Here is a 22,379-nt window from a genome sequence, read left to right as displayed (position 1 = left end):
GCAACCTGCTGGGCCATTAGGGAGCACTGCTGGGTTGTCAACGTTAAATGCAGACTCTGGAGAGGAGACCAAGGCTGTGTGTGTGTGTGTGTGTGTGTGTGTAGGGGGGCTGGAGTCAACCGAGAGACAATGTGAGCTGCTGTTCCTTTCCTGAATACATGCCGCTCTCTCAAGCGGTATCCGGACACAATCACATCTCTGAGAAGAGAGAGCAAATGACACAAACTTTCACCTAACTGAAGTTTAATTTTTTTCCTGAAATTCAGCAAAGGTACATACAGATGTCACCCAACCCAAGTGTCTACTCTGGAGGACAGAAGAAATGAAAAGAAACCCATGTATGTATTGCTTGTCTGAAAAAGCTCAGGTCCTGGGCCAGCAAGTGTGGTCAGAAAAACTGTTGGTGACCGTGAGACACAATATTTGGCAATCTCTCTCTTCCTTCTAAAGCAGCTCCGAGATAACTAGATTTGGGAAGGGGGCTGATTGCAGGGCCTCTCCCTAACGTTCTCAGATAATGTAAAGCCCCTTCCCTTCGCCAAGGCTTAGGGCCAGACTCTCAAAATTAACTCAAAGCAATAAAGCCGAGGAGAGAAGAAAGATGTAGCTTAAAGGAAGAAAAAGAAATAAAGAGGGGGTGGGTGGGTTCAGTGTGGGGAAGTTAATCACGCAGAACCTTTTAGGAAAATACGGACATTTTCTCTTAGAGAACAGTGATCCGCCTAGATCCAGTTACTCAAATGCCTTTCGACTACAAACACGAGCAAAGAAAATACGAAGAGAACCGACACGAGGCTTAACTCGGGAAGCTTCAAGTCTGCCTACCTGTGAAAGGTCAGGCCCCAATACCCCTTCTGGACAACACCACAGGTGTACATGGGGTCCCGGCCCCAACTACCGGGAGACACACGTGCCGGTTAGCCGCTGAGTTAGGTGCCTCCAAGCAAGGGACATTAGGGGCAGGGCGGGGTAGGCTAGAGGGGAAGGGGGCACCGGCACCCACGGGGAAATAGGGTCCAGGGGAGGAAACGGATGCAAAGAGGGAAGAGAGGATGCGAGTGGCGGGAGCTGGGGGCGGAGGAGAGCAGTAGCCGGGAAGCAGGAGGGAGGGCCACACGGGGCACCGGGCTGGCAGCGGCGGAGGGCCGGCCGATGCGGCCAAGGAAAGGAGGGGAGCGAGGAGCGCTCCGAAGCAGCGGGGACAAAGAGGACCGGAGAGGGAAGGGGGGCGAGGTGGGCAGAAGAGGGGCCCCCGAGAGGGGGAAGCCGCGGAGCTGGTGATGGGGAAGGCGAGGGCTCAGCGCCGCGCGGGGTGAGCCCAGAGGGGCCGCGCGGGGCAGGGGCCGCGCGGGGCGGGGTCGGCGCGCCTGGGGGCGGTCCCGGCCGAGGAGCGCACCGGTGGGGCGGGCGGCACGCCAGCTGCCCGCGGTGGGAGGGGCGGAGCGGCGGCGGCGCGGGGAGGGGACCGGCGGAGGCAGGAGGGGGAGAAAGAGGGGAGGGGCCGGGCCCCTTGTCTCCGCGGCTCCTCTCCTCAGTCCGCCCGGGGAGGAGGAGGAGGAGCGGGGCCAGCCGCCGCCGCCGCCGCCGCCGCCGCCGCCGTAGTCCCAGCCTCGCCCAGCGCACCTGAACTCGCCGCGCCGCCCCGGGCCCCCGCGCTGCGCCCCGCGCGCCCCGCGCCCCGGGCGCCCGGCCCGCGCGCAGCGCTGCCTCAGTGCCCCGGCGGGGCGCGTCCCCCGGGCCGCCTCCCGCTCTCCCGCGGCTCGCGTGGCCGCGCCTTTGTGTGCGGCGGCCGCGGCTCCCGGGCTCCTCGGCTCCGGCCGCGGCGCCCCTCCAGCCCCGAGTCCCGCGCCCAGTCCCCGGGCGTCCCCGGCCGGGCGCCCCCGACGGTGGATCTAGCGACTGCGAGGAGGCGGACACCGGTCCCGGCGATCCCCATTCCCGGCCCCCGGGCCCGGCTCCGGCATGGATGTGAGGTTCTACCCCGCGGCGGCCGGGGACCCCGCCGGCCTGGACTTCGCGCAGTGCCTGGGGTACTACGGCTACAGCAAGGTGACCGGGCTGGGCCGGGGGGCGGCGGGCGGGGGCCACCTCCCCACCCCGGGCCCGCCCCGAGCTCCAGCTCACCTCCGGTTGCACTTTTTTTTCCCTCTCTTGTCCCCCTTTCCACTCCTTTGCGTTTGCACCTTCGTCTCTGTCCAACTCTCCCATTCTTTGCTTTTTGCCCCCTTTCCCGCCCCCTTTTTGTCTCTCTACTGGCGCTCCCTTCTGCCTCTCCGCCACTCCTCCTACCGCCCCTAACCCCCTTTCATGCCCCAAAGAAGCGAAGAGCTGAAAGAGGGGACTTGTGTGTGTTCTTTGTTGTTACTAGTAAACACGAGCTCAGCCCCCTAAGGTGGAGGGGGGGGCGACGCAGGGGTCCCTGATCTCGCGGTCAGATGACCTCGCCCCCCTCCCAGGCCATCCTACCTCCCCCCGCCCACCCGAGAGCTGGACCCAGGGTCGCTTAAAGAACAAACTTTTGAGCTAGCACTGGACCAGGAGGGGACGAAGCGATGGGACCCCCGCAGGTGGCGTTTGCTGCCCTTTCGCTTGGGCGCTTTGGACCACGGAACCGAGATGTCTGCCCCTCCCGGGTTAGCTCCAGCGGCTTCTACTCATTTTCTTTTGGGGGGGGGGTTAAGTTTTGCATTTCGGAGAGATCAGTGTTGGAGACCTGCCCACCACGCCCAGGGGTCACCCCACCTCCACCATCTCCCTCAACTTCGAGGACCGAGAGTTTCAGGTGGCCAAAGGTGGAACTCAGCGGGTCAGCTAGCGCACCTCGGAGCGGCGAGCCGGGTGGGAGCCGCAACCCTGTGCCAGGCCAGTGCGGACCCCGGATTTCTGTCCTTCCCGGAGCTCCCAGGGCTAAGGTTTGGTGAACACATCCCCCCGAGGGCGAAAACTCCGAGAAAGAAGCTTACTCTGGCTGGCCTGTGCCTTTTGAATGTGGTTTTCTTTCCCTTCCCGCTGCACCTCCCTCCTCCCCCCTTTTCTTTCAAATCGTAGTTTGTTTATGATTGCTGGGATAACGGAGGAGGAAATGAGGAGCCAGCTGAAAGAAAGGTGCTACACAAAACTAATGAATAAATAACAGGAAGAGGAGGGATTGTCTCGGGAGTGAAGAAGCGATTGCTGTGCCCTGTGCCTATGGAGCCTCCTGTGCCCTTCTGTTTGTTTATACTCGGCCCCTAACTCCAGTGCTGAAGTTTGTAAAAGACCTTTAGGGTCCCTCTTGCGCTCATCCCCCTGTCGTGAACGCCAGCACTGCGCCTGGCACAGAGGGACCTCCCATCGTGTATAGAACGTAGGGACTTTCTGCAGTGCAGTGCGTTTGGACCCTTTGGTGGTGGTGGTGGTGGTGGGCGAAGGTTTCCAGTGCTCAGAATTCCAAGAGTGATTTCGTTAAGCATTTAAAGAGAAGCAAGGAAAGGCCTATCCTTGTAGCCAGAGTTAAGGTCTAGCTTGTGTCCTCTGATTTTGGATTCACTCATGTTATTAAATGCTTTAAAAAATCCCCCATGTATGCTCAGTCAGGGACTTAGGCAGCCTAATTAAGTAGGTAGTGTTTCTGAGAACGCACCTAATTGTTCCAGTGGGGTGTTATTTATCTCCTACAACTTCGCATGTGCATGCAAGCCTTGTCTATCTGGGCATGCTCTTATTTTTGGAAGCCATTACCTTGCCTGACAGTAACTACTTCTTTCTCTGATTTAAGATCAGCAATACTCGAATGACACCAAGATAGAAACCTATTGTACTCAGTCACTGCAATGCGTGGCAAATCTCTCTTCAGGAGGACCCCAAGGGTACTTCAAGGGGCCGGAGGAAATTGGGGGTATTTTGTGTGTGTCTCTTTTTATTTTTTGAGAAAGGGTATTTTGAGTCCATTTAAACTCAGGACATTTATTTCAGAGAGGGTGTATAAAGCTTGAAAACACATTTATTGAGATGTTGTTCAACTTCAGGAGGGAGCATTGCTAGTTGGTTTGCTGTCAGATTCTCTTAATGCAGCTATTTGCCTGAAATAACTTTTGCTTTCTTAGCAAGTCAGCAGTCTGGTGGCCCTAAATTCTGTGTGCAACCAGCTTATGAAAGTTAGACACAGTGCTTAATATTGGTAGAAATCAAGCATGTGCTTATTTTAAGGAATGTTTGCATTTACTTCCTTTTTGGTTTTTTTTTTTTTTTAGGTAAAACAAAATAATGTTTAAACCGAGCTAAAAAAATTTTTTTATAATAATGTATTTTCCTATTTGTAATTTCAAGATCGAAAAAACCAATTTCATTTCCCCCAGTTTTTCTTTATAGGGAGAATCTGGTAGAAAAGGAAGTGTTAACTTTATGGGTATAAAGCAGCAAGTGCTAATTAAAAGTTTATAGCATTTTGTCTCACAGCTAAGTCGTGTATCTGAAGTGGTGTTATTAAGTACAGCTTTACATTGAAAAACGTAAAAGCTAGCATACAAAGGCAGGCATTTATTTGAAAATACCTGGAATTATTAAATCTCCTAAGACTTAAGTTTCATTGACGTGTATTATCTTTCTTGATGAGAAATGATGGATTTCAAAGAAAGTATGTTTGCGCCCTTTCTCGTTTGAACGACCGTCTGGGAGACCTTAGAAGAAACACAGAACCTTCGGCTCCAGGCTTAAGAAGTGAAAAGTTAGCGCCTATCTTTAAATTTATTTACAAACCGTGAATAATAGGGCTCCATTCATTTCTCTCTTTAACAAATGACCAGAGTCTTTTGTATAAATTATATGCGAGTGTATTATCTTTACATTCGGTGAGAATATGGATCCTTTTTAAATGTCAGCATCCATGAAAGTGTACTCTTGTCTATGGAGAACGGATGAAAGAGTTTTGAAAGTTCAAAAGTCGTTGCAAGTAGCAGAATAACTTCAAATAAAATATAGCCAGGATCATTAAAATCAGTTAATAATTCATGAACCAGCCACTGATGTATAAACTGGAAGTCATCTCTATTTTCGAAGGACTAATTTCCATTTTAATTTCAAGTGGAAAATCTCTTTGAACGTTTGTTTTTCTGGTGTGGCTGCCAAATTAAACTAACACCTATAGAGTTAAAAAAAAAAAGCCATATGTCAGTTAAGTGAATTGCTGAACCTCTAACCATATACCTGAAATTTTTCTTTCCCTGGTTTAGTCTGTTTTTTCACCAGTAAGAAAATAATATATAAACGTATCTGTTGGCTTATAGTTGTCAGGAAACCCTGGTGGTGTAGTGGTTAGGTGCTACAGCTGCTAACCAAAAGGTTGGCAGTTTGAATCTGCCAGGCGCTCCTTGGAAACTCTACTCGACTTGATGGCAGTGGGTTTGGTTTTTTGGGTATAGTTGTCAGAAGTCTGCCACCCCAAAATAAGATATTGTATTTAACGTGGGTGTAAGTGAAATGAAGTCATACCGTGAGTTAATAATGAACTTGTACTAGACTTCAGTTACTCGTTTTTCTGCATATTCTTAGGGGTTCTCTTCCCCCTTTAAAAATATGGCTATTGACTAATTAACCTTATGTAATTTTTTTTTTAAATTAGTCCCATGTTGTTTTTATCCCATTTTAGCTCATCAGACCAATCCTTGCTTTGTAATTATATGTGTGTTATTGATCACTCTGCATAATTAAGACATTTTGGTGTTTGTGCTTTGACTCCACCTCATTGGGACTCCACCTTGGCTAGCTTGAAGGATAAGAGGAACTGAATCAATTCTTTACTCTTCTGTCTTCTTCAGACTGTGGTTCAAATTGAAACCATATTGGAGAGGGAGATTTGACTGAAACTATTCTTAGATGGGTCCCTTGCACTAGCAAGAGAGCTAATGATTTCATTTCTAGGGTGTGGAGTATGGCGGTGTGGACTTTTGAAAGCAGATTGAGAGATTTCTATATTCTTCCATGTCTAGTCTCCAAACAAGACACTGAAGCCACATTGTGAAAGGGGAATAAGGTTTTTATAAAGACCTTAGGCTGAGGATCATAAACTCAAATGTCCATAGGGACAAGCATTTAACCTATGTGAAGGTAGGGTTTGTGGTCAAGTGGAGAACATACCCCATTTAAGGGGGGTGGCCTTATTTGCACTAGTAAATGGTTGCCATGCCAACATTTGAGCTCATTATCTCCGCATTTTGCAATTTTTTTCCCAGAGAATGATAATCTGGATTTTCATGTGAAAACTCCTGAATTTTAAATGTTAGCAGCAAATTAAGGTATCAGTAGACTCACTCATAATGTGATATCCTCAAAACATGCTTGTGCACTGCGTTTTTGCATCTTTTGTCATAGACAAATTCATATGCAGATGAGGATTTAAAAATAATTTTTTGAGAAGTCATTTATAGTTTATTCTCAACTATGTGGACAGTTTCACTCATGCATGGATAAGTTAAGTTGACTGAGCAGAGGAAGTAGATTCCAGCCATTTTAAATACAGTTCTAATCTGATAATTTGGATTCTGTCATTTGTTTTATATGATTTCAGGTCAGCGGAGGTAGTTCTAGATTCCAGACCCCAAACCCATTGCTGTCGAGTCGATTCCGACTCATAGAGACCCAGTAGATTTAGGGGTTCTAGATCAGGGGTCAGGAAAATGCAGCCTCGAGCCACACCTGGCCCACTGGTTGTTCTTGTGTGACCTGCTTGCTAAGAATGGTTTTTCTTTTACCATTAAATGGTTGAGGAAAAAATCAAAAGAATAATATCTTATGTCTGGAAATGACAATTTTATTGTCCATAAATAAAGTTTTATTGGAACACAGCCATACATTTGCTTACGTATAGTTTATGGCTGCTTGCGTGCTTTACCTACAGAGTTGAGTAGTTGCGGTAAAGACCACATGGCCCACAAAGGCTAAAATATTTATTTGCGCCTTTACGGAAGAAGCTTGCCAACCCTTGTTCTAGATAATCGGACCACTGTATGATACCATGATTGTCCTTTGTTCCAAGCCTTGGCAGTAGAAAGAAAATCTAGTTAACAAGATGGTGTAACTGGGAAGATTGTCATCTTAGAAAATGTTTCTCAAAGTGGTTCTAGGACAGTGGGTCCTCAGTCCTGGTGTACATTAGAATAACCTTGTTAAGGGTAAAGGGCTTGTAAAAGATACTCATGTCTTGGCCTTACCCCAAACTGAACGTAAGAATGTTTGGGGATGGGAACAGGCATCAGTGTTTTTTAAAAGCTCGCTAGGTGATTCTAGTGTGCAGCCATGTTTGAAAATGTTGTTTTAGGCTGAAGGTCCTACTTTGGAGTGACCAATTTCAAGGAGCAGTAGAACGGGTAAAGAAATTTATGATTGTGCTACAGAAGATAAGACTTGAGAAAATAGTTGGTTCCAGGTTGACACTAGGGGTCTTTTTAGGACCTTAGCAGGCTGTAGGCGCTGTTAACGTGGACTCCCGTCCATATGGTATCAAACGTTAAAATACACCTACATCTTACACTTTTATGTATAATAATGATACCTTATCAATGATACCATATATAATGTTTTATATAATTAAATGAGTTGATATTGATTAGTTGACGTGTTTGCATTTTGTAGACATTTAAGCACCTTTTAGTTTAAAGTTTGGAGGCTTTTTTGTGTGTGTGTGATTTTTTTTTTTCCTCATATTTTAAGCATTTTTATAGGCCCTGAGAGACTTGTAATTCTAAGTGTTGGATCTGTAGTGACTAATGGAGAAAACAGTCCTGCTGACACTAATTAGAAATCCATAAACTCCGTATTTTGCCACCCCAAGCAGTGGAAGTTTGGCGAAAACACCGTGCTCAGTAGGGACTAACCAAAAAAAAAAGAAAACTCATTGCCTTTGAGTTGATTCCAACTCATAGTGACACTATAGCACAGCATAGAAGTGCCCCATAGAGTTCCCAAGGAGCAGCTGGTGGATTTGAACTGCTGACCATTTGGTTTGCAGCCAAATGCTCAACCACTGTGCCACCAGGGCTTCAGTAGGGATTAGCATACAGCAAATAAAATTAATTTTAGTCATATTATAAGACGTCAGTGACTGGAAGTCGCCACAATATTCAAAGTATCGCATAGATAATTTCAAGAACCAACTCCTGTTGGTCACCAACTGTCAACTGGTTGCTGAACTCAACTTGAGGATTTGTTTAATTCTGCATAGTATTTTCAGAAATTCAGTTAGTCATCTGTATCTAAAAATTAGAAGATTTCACATACAAATCTGGATCTCCCATTTTCTTTAAGTTCTCATTAATCTGCCAGCACTGGACCTGGGTTCTTGCATGGCATCCTCTGGTTGCCCCTTCACGTGGGCATGTGCTTCACCCACAACTCATCATGGTCCTCTCCACTCCGTGTGTCTCATACTTGGTGCTCTGTTTTCCTCTCTGGTCTCAGGAAGCATCTGAGTTTGAAAACTCTGATTAAGAAGGTATGGGCAGCCTCTCTAGGGGATGACATTAGACAAGCGACAAATGATGCTCAGATTTTGTAAAATGAGGTTGCTGTCACTGGAGAAGTACAGCCCAAGTGCAACTCATGTATGTAAGGAAGTAGATGAGGTGAAAAGACATAATTGGTGATCATATTGTAGAGCAGTGTTTCTTAAACTTTAATGTGCATGAGAATCACCTGGAGCCAATTGTTAAAGACTTCTGGACCTTACCTCTGGAGATTGATTCCGAGGTCAAGGGTGGGACTCCCAGAATGCTGTGGGTCTGCAGACCACACTGAGTAGCATGGCATAGAGCGTTTTCAGAAGTTAGATAAGGATTTATCAGAATGCTCCTTAGAAGCAAGGACGGTGAGATTTGGTCTCAAGTATCTTGGACATGTTATCAGGAGGGATCGGTCCCTGGAGAAGGACATCATGCTGGGTAGAGGGTCATTGAAAAAGAGGAAGACCCTTAACAAGATGGATTGACACAGTGGCTGCAACAATGGGCTCAAGCATAAAGATTGTGAGGATGGCGGAGGATCCGGTAGTGTTTTGTTCTGTTGTATGTAGGGCCCCCATGAGTCAAAACCGACTTGACAGCACCTAACAACAACAAGTGTATCAGGATGCTTTGGGCTGCTGTAACATAAATCCCAACAAACAGTGTTATAAACCATAAGGACATTTGTTTTCTTAACAGTAAGTCTTTAGGTAGGCAGTCTGAGGCTATTTTGGATGGTTTAGTGTTATCTTCAAGGGACCTCTTTGATTTTCTTTTTCTTCTGCTATCCAACAGTCTCCTCATTATCACAAGTTGGCTGCTGCAGCTTTGGGCATTACATCCTCACGTGATAGCAGGTAGAATGGGAAGCAATGTAGTGGTGGTGGTGGACGTGGTATAGAAATAGAGCACTTTCTGCTTCTTCGCATCTCTTATCTGAAAGGAAAAGCTTTCCCAGAAACAGTTCCTCCTTTTATCTTAGTGGTCAGAAATGGGTTACGTGGTCATTCTATGCCAATCATTGGCAAAGAGGAAGGAAATTCCCATGATTGGTTTAGATCAATCACATTTCATCCTCTGGAGCTGGCTGGGCACATTGTCAAGCAAACATAATTGGTGTTCTGTTAGCAAGGAAGAAGGTTGTTGGGAAGACAACTAACATTGTTTGCTACTGAATGCATTTGAAGAATTTTGAATGGATTAGTATTGGTTTGGTTGGAGTTGTACTTTGTGAAGATGGATCTGGCCTTTTGACTAGATAGCATAGGACCTGACTGGAGGTGGTGAGACCAGGTAGGATGCCATTACACAGGCCAGATACTAGGGTGAGAATGACTTGAACCAGGGTGATGGGAATATGTATTCAGTAGTGAGGAGAGTGCTTAACAGAGCATATGTAACTTGGGAAGGAGAAAGAGGAGGCAGAGATGACGCAGAGCATTTTAACTTGGAATCTGGAAGAATGGTGAGCAGAAACGAGGGGTCAGAACAGAAGCTGGTTTTGAAGAAAAGATAAAGCTGATTTTGGATATTTTGGTGGGATAGTCCCATAGACAGTCAGTAAGCACTATAGCAGCACACTGGAACTCAAGAGAAAGTTGAGGCTGAAATCAGTCTTTCTGCATGTGGTAGAGCGATGGACTTCTCCAAGAGTGTGAAGACGGGAAATGCAAGGACACATCCTTGGCCTGGAGAGTTGATTGGGGTTTGTGAATGAAACTTTCCAGTTAGTGAGGAAGTAATTTAAGAAGTAATGTGTCGAACTCAAAAAATTTGAAACTCCTCCTATACTACTACCTGATGGCGTAGTGGTTAAGAGCTACAGTTGCTGACCAAAAGGTTGACAGTTCAAATCCACCTGGTGCTCCTTGGAAACTGCGGGGCAGTTCTACTCTGTCCTATAGGGTCGCCATGAGTTGGCATCAACTCGATGGCAGTGGGTTGTTTTTGGTACTGTACTTTTAGAACAATGGTATAAAAAAGGAGAGAGAATGTGTGTGTGTGTGCGCGCGCACGTGTGCGCACGTGTACGTGATGATATAGCCTTTCTGTTTCAAGGAGTAGCCATGCGCTGTGTAGTATCCATTTGGGCAGTGTTCAACCACATATACGTCCGTGGTCCTATAAGGTTATACAGCAGTCTCTGGATTATGAATGAGTTCTGTTCCTAAGTCTGTCTTTAAGTTGAATTTGTATGTAAATTGGAACAATTAGGTACAATAAAAAAAAAAACAAAAAAAAACAGCACATCTGTAAAAATGGCCTGGGAGTAGTATCTGACCTCCTCTAACCCCACAAGGGAGAGGGAGAACCAAAATCAACAGTGCAAAGCTGATCCCTCTGAGGCGGAGGCCAGACAAGCCTCCTTTCTCTGTTATCTTTACAGAAACCCACCGTCCCTCACACAGCACTCTCTCCTTCTCTGCTGGGTTCGATAATTCATTGCAGTGGCTACACAGAACTCTACAGACCATACTCACGATTGTGGGGTTTTTAATAAGGGAAGTAACAGGTTACAATTCAGATTCAGGAGCAGTCAGGATACAATTCTTTTATCGGAACAGCCCCTTCCCACCTGTGCTCACAGGCACGCCTCTCGCTGGCCTCTCCCCAAAGGCACTCAGCTTTCTCTCTCTTTGGCCTGGGAAGCCCACTGCACCATTTTCTGCTCCCAGGTCTCTGCTGCCAGGCCTCTCTTGCCACCACTTCTTCACGTCTTCAAGGTTACGGCTTGCTCTCTGTCTCCTGGGTCTAGGAGCTCCTCGGGGCAGGGATCCCAGGTCCAAAGGATGTTCTGGCTCCTGGCTGTTCTTCCTTGGTGGTGCTGAGATTCTCTCTGCTCTGGAATTGACTCTCTCTCTCTCTCTTTTTTTTTTTTTTGTAATTTTTATTGTGCTTTAAGTGAAAGGTTTACAAGTCAAGTTAGTGTCTCACACAAAAACCCATGTACACCTTGCTACACACTCCCAATTACTCTCCCTCCACTCTCTCTTTTTGTGTCCATTTTGCCAGCGTCTATCCCCCTCCACCCTCTCATCTCCCCTCCAGGTGGGAGATGCCAACATAGTCTCAAGTGACCACCTGACCCAAGAAGCTTACTCCTCACCAGCATCCCTCTCCAACCCATTGCCCAGTCCAATCCATGTCTGAAGAGTTGGCTTCAGGAATGGTTCCTGTCCTGGGGCAACAGAAGGCCTGGGGCCCATGACCACCTGGGTCCTTCCAGTCTCAGTCAGACCATTAAGTCTGGTCTTATGAGAATTTGGGGTCTGCATCCCGCTGTTCTCCTGTTCCCTCAGGGGTTCTCTGTTGTGTTCCCTGTCAGGGCAGTCATGGGTTGTAGCCGGGCACCATCTAGTTCTTCTGGTCTCAGGATGATGTAGTCTCTGGTTCATGTGGCCCTTTCTGTCTCCTGGGCTCGTAGTCACCTTGTGTCCTTGGTGTTCTTCATTCTCCTTTGATCCAGGTGGGTTGAGACCAATGGATGCATCTTAGATGGCTGCTTGCTAGCGTTTAAGACCCCAGACACCACTCTTCAAAGTGGGATGCAGAATGTTTTCTTAATAGTTTTTATTATGCCAATTGACTTAGATGTCCCCTGAAACCATGGTTCCCAGAACCCTGCCCCTGCTATGCCGGCGTTTGAAGCATTCAGTTTATTCAGGAAACTTCTTTGCTTTTGGTTTAGTCCAATTGTGCTGACCTCCCCTGTATTGTGTGCTGTCTTTCCCTTCACCAAAAGTAGTTCTTATCTATTATCTAATTAGTGAATGCCCCCTCCCACCCTCCCTCCCTCCCCCCTCTCATAACCACAAAAGAATGTTTTCTTCTCAGTTTAAACTATTTCTCAAGTTCTTATAATAGTGGTCTTATACAATATTTGTCCTTTGCAACTGACTAATTTCACTCAGCATAATGCCTTCCAGGTTCCTCCATGTTATGAAATGTTTCACAGATTCCTCACTGTTCTTTATCAATGCATAGTATGGAATTGACTCTCTTTTAAGGCAAAACTGACCAATCCCCTTGGTGGGCCACAATGACCCTATCACACAGTCCTGCCCACTCACCTGGGTAGAAGTTACAAGACCATGGCTAGAGAGGCCACGTACAAAAGTAATCAATTGCACTACATGTCAATTAGCCAGATGTTTGTCTTAGTATGTAGTGTACCTCTCTATGCGTAAAAACATTACAGAAACACTTCCAGATGTACTTGAACATCTTTTACCTAATAATACAGTAACAGTAATAATAATGTTTTGATGGGTGTCTCAAAGTAACGCCTGTTTGTCATTACAAACCATTGTATGTACCTCAAATTTTAATATAATAGGCTGTACGGTGATTGGTTTGTAACTACAGGTTGTATGTAAATCGGACCTTCATAACCCGGGGTCTGCCTGTATTATAATATGGTATTAACACAACATATGAATCACACAACATCTTATTTCATAGAATGGATCATGGATGTTAAGTGACACACGACTGTATTTGGGGAAAAAAAAAAACTTTTTAAATTAATAAATTATTGTGTTTTTGGTGAAAGTTAACATAGCATTTTAGGTTCCCCATCAACAATTTCTATACAAGTTGTTCATTGACATTGGTCACGTTCTTCACAATGCGTGAACATTCTTATTTCTGTTCTGGTTGTTACGTTTCCATTCATTTAGTTTCCCTGCCCCCTTACATTGTCATCTGTGTTTTAAGGTAATTGTTGACCATTTGTTCTCATATAGGTGATTTTGTAAAGGAGTGCCGTACTTATGGGTGATACTCATTATTTTTTGAGCGAATTTGTTATTTAGCTACAAGGTAGCCTTGGATTAGTTTCATTTCAAAGTTTGAAGAGTATCTCAGGGCAGTAGTCTCGGAGAGCCCCAGTCCAGTAGGTCAGTTTTGTTTTGTTGTTCCACCTTTTTGTCACATTCTATCAGGGCCCATCTGTTGTGGCCGTAATTAGAGTAGTTGGTAGTGGTTGCTGGGCACCATCTAGTTCTTCTGATCTCAGGGTTAGATGAGGCTGTGGTTCATGTAGACTGTTTGTCCTGTAGACTAGTTTCTACTTTGAGTCTTTGGTTTCCTTCTTTGTCTTTTGTTTTGGATGAGTAGAGACCAATGGTTGTATCTTAGATGGCTGCTCAGAAATTTTTAAGACTCTAGTTACCACTCACCAAACTAGGATGTAGAACATAACTTTATGAACTATATTACGCCAGTTGACTGAGATGTTCCATGAGACTATGGTTCTGATCTTTCAAACCCAGAAATCCAGTCCTGTGAGATGTTTGGTTATGTCTAAGAAGTATCTGTAACTGTTCACCTTGTTTGTTTTATTATGTATGTGAACATACGTGCATATAGTCACATGGATACTTAAAAAAAAACATTTTTAAATGCTCGTTATTAAATGGGAGTGAGCAAAACTTGCAACAACAATGTAACACCATTTCAGCCATTTATTTATTTATTTAAACTCTTATTTTGCTTTAAGTGAAAGTTTACAAATCAAGTCAGCCTCTCATACAAAAATTTATATACTCCTCGCTATATACTTCTAGTTGCTCTCCTCCTAATTAGATAGCACACTCCTCCTCTCCACCCTGTATTTCCGCGTCCATTCAGCCAGCTTGTGTACCCCCTCTGCCTTCACATCTCTCCTCCAGACAGGAGCTGCCCACATAGTCTCACATGTCTACTTGAGCCAAGAAGCTCATTCCTCACCAGTATCATTTTCTATCTTATAGTCCAGTGCAACCCCTGTCTGAAGAGTTGGCTTTGGGAATGGTTCCAGTCTGGGCATGTCAGCCATTTATTAATTAAAATCTTTCTTGATCTTTTTTTCTTCTTTATGTAAGAGGTGTCATTTCTAATTGGAGTTTATCAGATGCTAATGATGTCATAAGTGTCTTGGAAAATCTATTTTCCAATGTGCTTAATAAGAAAGGGCAGGATTTTTGCTGTGCATGTTTATAAATTCAGGTACATTTTGAAGGTGGATTCAGCTCTGTCCAAAAAACCCTGCTTAAAATATAAGGAGGAGAGGCATTTATTCAGGGTCTGCATGAGCTTTAGACAGGCTTTATGTTCTCCCTTAGTAGTAGATCGTTTTGTTTTCTTTGTTTCCTAGGTTTGTATCCTTAATCCGTTTCTCAGGGAGGCCATTTCTCTTAAATATCCTATGCTTGTGTGAAACACGTCAACCACTGGCAAATAGCCCTTCTTGTTTGACTAACAGTCTGTCTTTAATCTTAATTTAATTTGCTTTCTTTATAAGAGGATATTTTGAGTATCTTGGTTATCTGTATATGAAGCCCTGGTGGCACAGTGGTTAAGCGTTTGGCTGCTAACCGAAAGGTTGGCAGTTTGAATCCACCAGCTACTCCTTGGTATATCCTATGGCGGGGGGCAGTTCTCCTCTGTCCTATAGGGTCGTTATGAGTTAGAATCTACTCGACGGCAACAGGTTTGGTTATCCATAAGTCAAGAAATATTTAATTTTACTCTGAAGACAAATTGGAACAATATAGACCCATGGAAGAGCTAGATTTGAAGTTGGACCCTTCTTTGCAAATATTACAAGTTTAATCTGGTCTTTTCTACATTGACTAAATTTGTGTATAGAAATATTGTATTAAAAACGGCAGTGGTGCTAAGGTTTTTAAAAATAGATTTTAAATGGGTGTAGTACAAGTAACTGTACCATATTGGGAGATTTTCCGGTGGTTTCTACAGCCAATTTGTAATGAGCAAGGGGTTGGATGTAATGAGCAAGGGGTTTGGATGTACTGTAGAATAATAAAAGTTCTATACTTTTCTTTTAAAAGAATCTTCTGGGTATAGGAAGTAGAAGTCCAAAATGCTGACCTGACTAGAAAACTTTTATGAAATATGTATGATTGGTTGGAAGTTGATTTTCTGGGGGGGAAAAAAAAAAGGATTTGTTAAACCTAGAAATATCGAGCACTTTAAAAAATATTCGGTAGGCGTGTTTTGCTGCTCAAATGCTTATTATTTGGCTTATTTAAAAACATTCTAATAAAAAGATTTAACAGAAGTGGTTAAGTGGTTACAACTGTTGTATTCGCAGAAATTCATTTGAATGCAAGTGGGAAAAAAGTCCTCAAACTGACTTCAGTAGAAAAAGGGATTGTGTTGTCTTCTATCAAAAAGACCGGGGTAAGTTTTGTTTCAGGCATAGCTGGACCCAGAGTCTCAAAGGATTCCATCAAGACTTGACTTCTGTTAGCTCTTCTTTCGTCTGTTTGCTTCTTCATCAGTCAGGCTATAGTCACATGGTGGTAAGATGCCCAGCAGTAGTTCCAAGCCACATCCTCACAGCTCAGCCTCCCCAAGTGGGAGAGAATCTCATTCCCACTTGTTTTGATAAGACCTCTGGGGCCGAGTTTCATGGACAGACTTGGATCTCATGCCCAGGCCCCAAGTCCCATACCCAACATGAAGTGGCGGATCCATTGTCATCCCCATGGAAACCACGTGGGCTAAGAGTAGGGGCAGTGTTTCCTCAAAGGAAAAACAAAGTGATGATGTTGAAGTCACCACCAGAAAAGTGGACATGGGGTAGTAAAAAAGTCTATGTAGATTTTTAAATGCGGTGAAGCCTGATGGTTGTGAAGGTTTTCGAGGACTGGAGTTTTCCGTGCTTATTTAGAATTCTGTGTCGAAACCAGAATTCTCTTGACCTTGTTTAGTGGTGAGATCGTCATTGTTCTTGGCAAGCACTTGTTGAGAATGTTCTTCATGTTAGGGTCCCCTCCAAGAAGCCTGTAGTTTAGTTGAGGGGCAGGTGTGTATTTATGTATGTGTATATTTGCATACATTTATCTATTAAGAGTGATATTATAGGCTGAAACCAATGATTGGTGTAGGTAAAAGTGCTCCAGGAGATTAGAAGAGGGAGATGTTCACTGAGAGATGGCACAGTCAGGAAGAAGGAGTTGATGGAGGCCGTGTGGCTTGGAATGGGACAAGTAAGATAAATGAGAGTTTAGAGGAGAAGAAACAACGGGAGAGGGAATTCCAGGCAGGGGTTCCCGTTAGAGGTCTTCACCATCAGATGGTCCCATGGGCCAGTCTGTGGAGATGAGCTCCTGTCCGTGTAGACGTTTCAAATAATGGGAGATGGGATTGGTTGAGACCAAACTCTGGAAGTGCTAGAATGCCTGGTGAGAGATCTGAGGTTTTATTTAGTAAATACTGATGAAGTGTATGCATGTGTTTATATTAGTGTGTGTATATGTGTATGTATGTGTGCACCTGCGTGTGTGTGTGTGTGTAGGTAAGGAGACGATGATTTGAAGCAGGGGTGGGGTATTGAGAACATATTTTCAAGACAGTACCTGAGATGTTTGAGGGAGAATAAAGAGGCACAAGAGAGGGAGTGACTGAATGATGGAGAGGGTTGTCAGTTGATGTTGGAATTAAGGCTGTAGAGAAAGAGGAGTTAGCCTTGAAATGAAGGCTTGGCTGCCTTTTCTTTGAGATAATAGAGAAGAAAAAGGAGATGGCTGAAGATTCAGATATATATATTTCAGTGGAACAGGTGATGGGGAGAAGGAAGAGAGAGACAGAGAGAAGGAGAGAGAGGAGAGGTGGAGGGGGGAGAAGGGAGAAGGAGGCAAGAATGAGAGACTGAGAATATGAATGGGCAGAGGAGTTAATTGACAAGCCCCAGATCCACCCCTGGCTACCTCTCTCAGCTCATTTCTTATCACTATTCCCCTCTACCCTTAGTTTATAACCCTTACACCACACTAGCCTTTATCCCCTCCTTTTGCCCTTGCTGTTTTCCTCTCTCTGGAACCCTCCCTCCAAAGAGCTTCACTTGGCTGGCTTCTTCTCACCATTCAGGTTTCAGCCTTGAAATGCCACCTTCTGGAATGGCCATCTCTGACCATATAAAAATACTGAAAAACCTAAGCTACCATTTCTACTATCCCTCCAGTCACTCTCTTTCTACCTTCATTTATTTTATTCATAGCACATATCCTTATTTGAATTTCTTGTTTATTTATCTGTTCATCTGTTTCTTTGCACTTGCATGTAAACTCCACGAGGGAGTCTGCTTTGTGGACTACCGTATGCCCAGCATCTAGAACGGTGCCTAGCACATAAAAGAAAATGTGATGAGGAGTGAATTAGAGATGAATGAAAATATCGTTGAGGAGATCTGGTTGCAGTTTAATTTTTGAGTGATCATATGTTGGACCTACTATGTGCCAGACACTTTGAGGCAGTGGGGATGCAAAGAAGAGTCAAGCCTCCTGAGCTCAAGGAACTAGCCTACAGCTGTAATGAATTTTATTTTTTAATATTCTCCATAGTGTTTCATGTATTGATGGCAGGAATGGAGCAATGGGTGGTGAGGATGACTCGGTGATGGGCTTGACTGGGTATGGGTGAGAGAAGAAGAGGACTTGAGGGAGATGAGTAAAGGGGGTATTGAAATAATTGATCATAACCCAACAATCCACTTTGATGAAGAGATGGGGTCAAGGAAGGGGAGACCACAGTGCAGGCAAGGAGGAGTATATCAGTTATGGATCAGCTACAAGCAGCAGAAAAAATCACCAGTAACAATGGCTTGGAGCCCTTGGGTGGTATACGTGGTTAATGTTCTTGGCTGCTAACTGAAAGGTTGGAGGTTAGAATCTACCCAGAGGTGCATGGAAGAAAGGCCTGGTGATCTGCTTCTGAAAAATAGCTCATTGGGAACTATGGAACACAGTTCAACTCTGATACACATAGGGTCTTCTTGAGTTGGAGTCAACTTGATTATAACTGGTTTTAGCAATGGCTTGAATGAGATGTTTATTTCTCTTTTTCTTAAGGAAGTCTGGAGGTAAGTGGTCCAGGGCTGGAATAGGAGTAGCTCCACAGACATGAGAACCAAGCTGCCTCCAACTTCCAAGAGACTCTTGTTCTTGTGGTTCAAAGTATAGTTCTAGCCATCATCCATGGTCCAAGACGCAGGAAGGAGGAAGATGGTCAAGGGTGGGTAATGGTAATTGACACATACCCCACTGGCCAGAACTAAGTCACAAGCCACCCCTATGATTATAGGGTGCCCAGGAAATGTCTTTGCTGTGGCTGGTCATGTGCCCAGGTGAACAGTTACTGTAAAAGAAGGAATGAGTGGATAGGAAGGAACCATATAAGTAGTTTAGCAGGTGTGCATTGAGTGAGTGATGAGTGAGGTCCAAGAAAGCCTGCTCGGGTATCTCCAAGTTTCAGATTTCACATACAAACCATAATAAAATAGCAGTTGCTGTCGAGTTGACTCCAACTCATGGTGACCGACCCCATGTGTGTCAGAGTAGGACTGTGCTCCATAGGGTTTTCGATGACTGATTTTTTTTTTTTAAATAATTTTTATTTAGCTTCAAGTGAACATTTACCATTCCAGTCTGTCACATGTAGGTTTACATACATCTTACTCCCTTCTCCCACTTGCTCTCCCCCTATTGAGTCAGCCCTTTCAGTCTCTCGTTTTGTGCCAATTTTGCCATCTTCCCTCTCTCTCTATCTTCCCATCCCCCCTCCAGTCAAGAGTTGCCAACACACTCTCCAGTGTCCACCTGATTTAATTAGCTCACTCTTCATCAGCATCTCTCTCCCCCCCGCTGACCAGTCCTTTTCATGCCTGTTGAGTTGTCTTCGGGGATGGTTCCTGTCCTGTGCCATCAGAAGGTCTGGGGAGCATTGCCGCCGGGATTCCTCTAGTCGCAGTCATACCATTTAGGTATGGTCTTTTCATGAGAATTTGGGGTCTGTATCCCATTGGCCTCCTGCTCCCTCAGGATCGATGACTGATTTTTCAGGAGTAGATCTCCAGGCCTTTCTTTTGAGGCACCTCTGGGTAGACAGGAACCCCCAACCTTTCTGTTAGTAGCCAGGCACATTAACCGTTTACCCAGGGACTCCTGCACAAACTATACTGTTCTACTTTTTCTAAACTTTATCCAACGTTTGAATTTTTCTCTGTTACTTTGAGATTCCTCTTTTGGTGAGAAAGATAGAGTGATAAGATTTGTATCTTTCCAGTCCTGTCTTCAGTTTTGAGGTTTTATTTTAGGCATGCTTAAAATACCCAGTGATTTATGTTCTCTGCAGGATCTGCAAATCATGATGTCCTAATTTTAATTGATTACCTATATTTTTAGGTTCACATTTCTCTTCTTTTCAAAATACTTCTTGAATTTTTGTTAGTGTTGTTTCTCAAGTCCTAATTGTTGGTAATAAAGTTCTGGCCACTAGTAGATCTTTTTTTTTTTTTTTTTTTAAATTGTGCTTTAGGTGAATGTTTACAGAGTAAATTAGTTTCCCAGTGGATAGTTTGTACAGAAAGCATTCCATGATGTTGGCTGCATTCCCCTCAGAGTGTTAGCACTTTCCCCATTTCCACCCTGGGTTCCTCGTTTCCTTTTGTCTGGATTTTCTACCCCTTCCTGCCTTCTCATCTTTGCTTTTGGGCAAATATGGTGCTTTTGATCTTGTATAGTTGATTGTTCTAAGGAGCATGTTCCTCTCAGGTGTTACTGCCTATTTTATGGGCTTGTCTATTTGCCTGAAAGGTGGTCTCTGGGAATGGGTTCAGTTCCAGGTCAGAAGGGTGTCACAGGGCCAAAGACTTGGGTTCCTCCAGTCTCCAGAACGGTAAGTGTAGTCTTTTTGTGAATTTGATTTTTTGTACTACAACGGCGTCCTGCTCTGTCTGGGACCCTCTTGTGATCCTAGTTAGAATGGTCGGTAGTGGTAGCTGGGCACCATCTAGTTCTCCTTGTCTCAGGGTCGTGTAGGTTGTGGTTCATGTGGTCCGTTAGTTCTTTGGACTAACTGCTCCATTCAGTCTTTTGTTTTCTTCCCTCTCCTTTGCAGTACAGGAAGAGACCAATAGTTGTATCTTACATGGCCACTTGCAAGCTTTTAAGACCCAAGATGCTACTCAAGAAAAGTAGGATTCAGAACATTGTCTTTATGGACTTAGTTGTGCCAATTGATGTGGATGTGCCCTGAGTCTATGGTCTTTCACCTTCAAGCCTAAGAACTTCATCCTGCAAGGTGTTCGGTTATGTCTAAGGAGTTGCCCTGACTGTGGCCTTTGTGTGCTCTATTGTCTATATTAATATATAAGCAGCATCTACAGCTGTGTATGTAGAAATATCCACCACCAGACGTACAGCTGCGGGTGGGCGTGTTCTCCTACATCCTCCCACACTTCTTGTCATATCTATCTAGCTGTGTATCCATTCATAAATTAGTGTCCATTAATACTACCGTTACTGTGTTACAGCAATTACGTAGTTGCCATTTACTCTTGTGTTCTTCTCAGTGTCTTCCATTGCCCTGGTCATGTGCTGACTTTGCCCTTATTGTGTATTGGCTGTCCCTTCACCAATATTAAAATGTATCTCCTATCTAGTGCTACCCAAAAATCTAGTGCTACAGCTGCTACTAAGAGGTCAGCAGTTGGAATCCACCAGGCGCTCTGGAAACTCTATGGGCAGTTATACTCTGTCCTTTAGGGCCTCTATGAGTCGGAATCGACTCGACAGCAACGAGTTTTTGGTACTATCTAGTTAGTAACTTTCCCTCCTATCCCTGGTACTCATCAAAGAATGTTTTTTTTTCTCTGTAATTTTGTTTTGTTTTATATTAATAGTGGTCTCATGCAATCACCAATAAATCTTCAGTCACCATTTTTTAAACTAGTTTTTTTTAATTGATGCTTTCCCTTTTTGACCAAACTCAGCTTACCTCTGACTCCTCATTTTCACACATCCACCAATCTCCTTGCCTCAATCTGCAGTCCTTCATGTCCTTTTGCCTCACCTAGTCCCCTGAGCCCTCTCTTTAACCCTTGTCTCTTTTTGCGGTCTTGACTACAAGGATGTGCTGTCCACCGCCCTCACCAGCCTCCTTTGCTGTATTTTGTGTCAGCCTTCAGTCAGTCTCATTTCCCAACTTTAAGATAATTGAAAACGGTGTTCATTCTCCTTACCACAAATTTATGCTGTCTGTACCTGGGCCCTTGCTTTATAAACCTTTTGTTCATTGGTTTAGCCTCATGGACCTTCTTCACAATGGATGGTTCAAGTCGTCTCCACAATGGATGGTTCAAGTCGTCTCCACAATGGATGGTTCAAGTCGTCTCCACAATGGATGGTTCAAGTTGTCTCCACTCTTTCCAAGTCCCAACCAAGCTAGCCCTTCCCTCACTCAGAAGGCAACTCCGTTCTTTCAGTTTTTGAGGAACAGTAATGATATCTGCTATTATTCTCTCATTTCTCATCCTCACTGGTCCTAGGTACCAGTTTGCTCTTTCTTCTGGGCCCAGGGTACAGCAGTTTCTACTCTTTCGGGCAAGTCCTCCTGACATCTCTATCTGTTCCCTGCTCTTTAACATTTCTGGATCTACAGAGAGCTCCCAACTCTTGTGTTCCGTTCCTTTCTGCTTTCAGATACGCCCAGAAGTCTTCTGACCTCTGCTACAGATTTTCCACCTGACTGGCTATTTCCTCATTCCATTCACATTATAATATTCTTTATATTTTTAACTCTGGCTTTTTCCCCTTAAATACATGTGAAATCCAGACTACCACAAATAGAAAACCCTACCACTTTGCATATGTAGAAGAAAATGGTAAAACTTCACACAATGGGAGTAAATGGTGTCATTGAAATCTCACAGAAGACCCCTCTTGCCTAAGGCTCTGCTCTCTGTGTGTTGAAAAGGGAGATTTGCAAGTGTTAGGGGGCTGTTGAAGACAAGTTAGTGCCAAACTGAGGCTTTGTCTTCCATTCTATCTGGGGGATTGGAAGGGAATTCAAAAGAGAATGACTTTCTCTAGATGTAACTAAAATGCTTAGTTCCTGCTT

At 44.5% G+C, this 22,379-nt stretch overlaps 1 protein-coding gene across 4 annotated transcripts in view; it reads left to right on the top strand.

The window, feature by feature from the left end:
* The first annotated feature begins 1,737 nt into the window (after positions 1-1,737).
* Positions 1,738-22,379, top strand: part of TOX3 (TOX high mobility group box family member 3) — a 137,056-nt gene continuing 116,414 nt past the window's right edge. For all 4 annotated transcript variants that reach the window (XM_049864004.1, XM_049864003.1, XM_049864006.1 and 1 more), the window contains exon 1: positions 1,738-2,049. In XM_049864004.1, coding sequence (XP_049719961.1) covers positions 1,963-2,049 — 87 coding nt within the window. In that variant the 5' untranslated portion in view covers positions 1,738-1,962. The remainder of the gene's footprint in view (positions 2,050-22,379) is intronic.

This window comes from Elephas maximus, chromosome 21, assembly GCF_024166365.1.
Source record: "Elephas maximus indicus isolate mEleMax1 chromosome 21, mEleMax1 primary haplotype, whole genome shotgun sequence".
NCBI classification, from domain to species: Eukaryota; Metazoa; Chordata; class Mammalia; order Proboscidea; family Elephantidae; genus Elephas; species Elephas maximus.
Note: the sequence above shows the minus strand (reverse complement) of the source record. Positions and strands in the feature narration are given on the sequence as shown.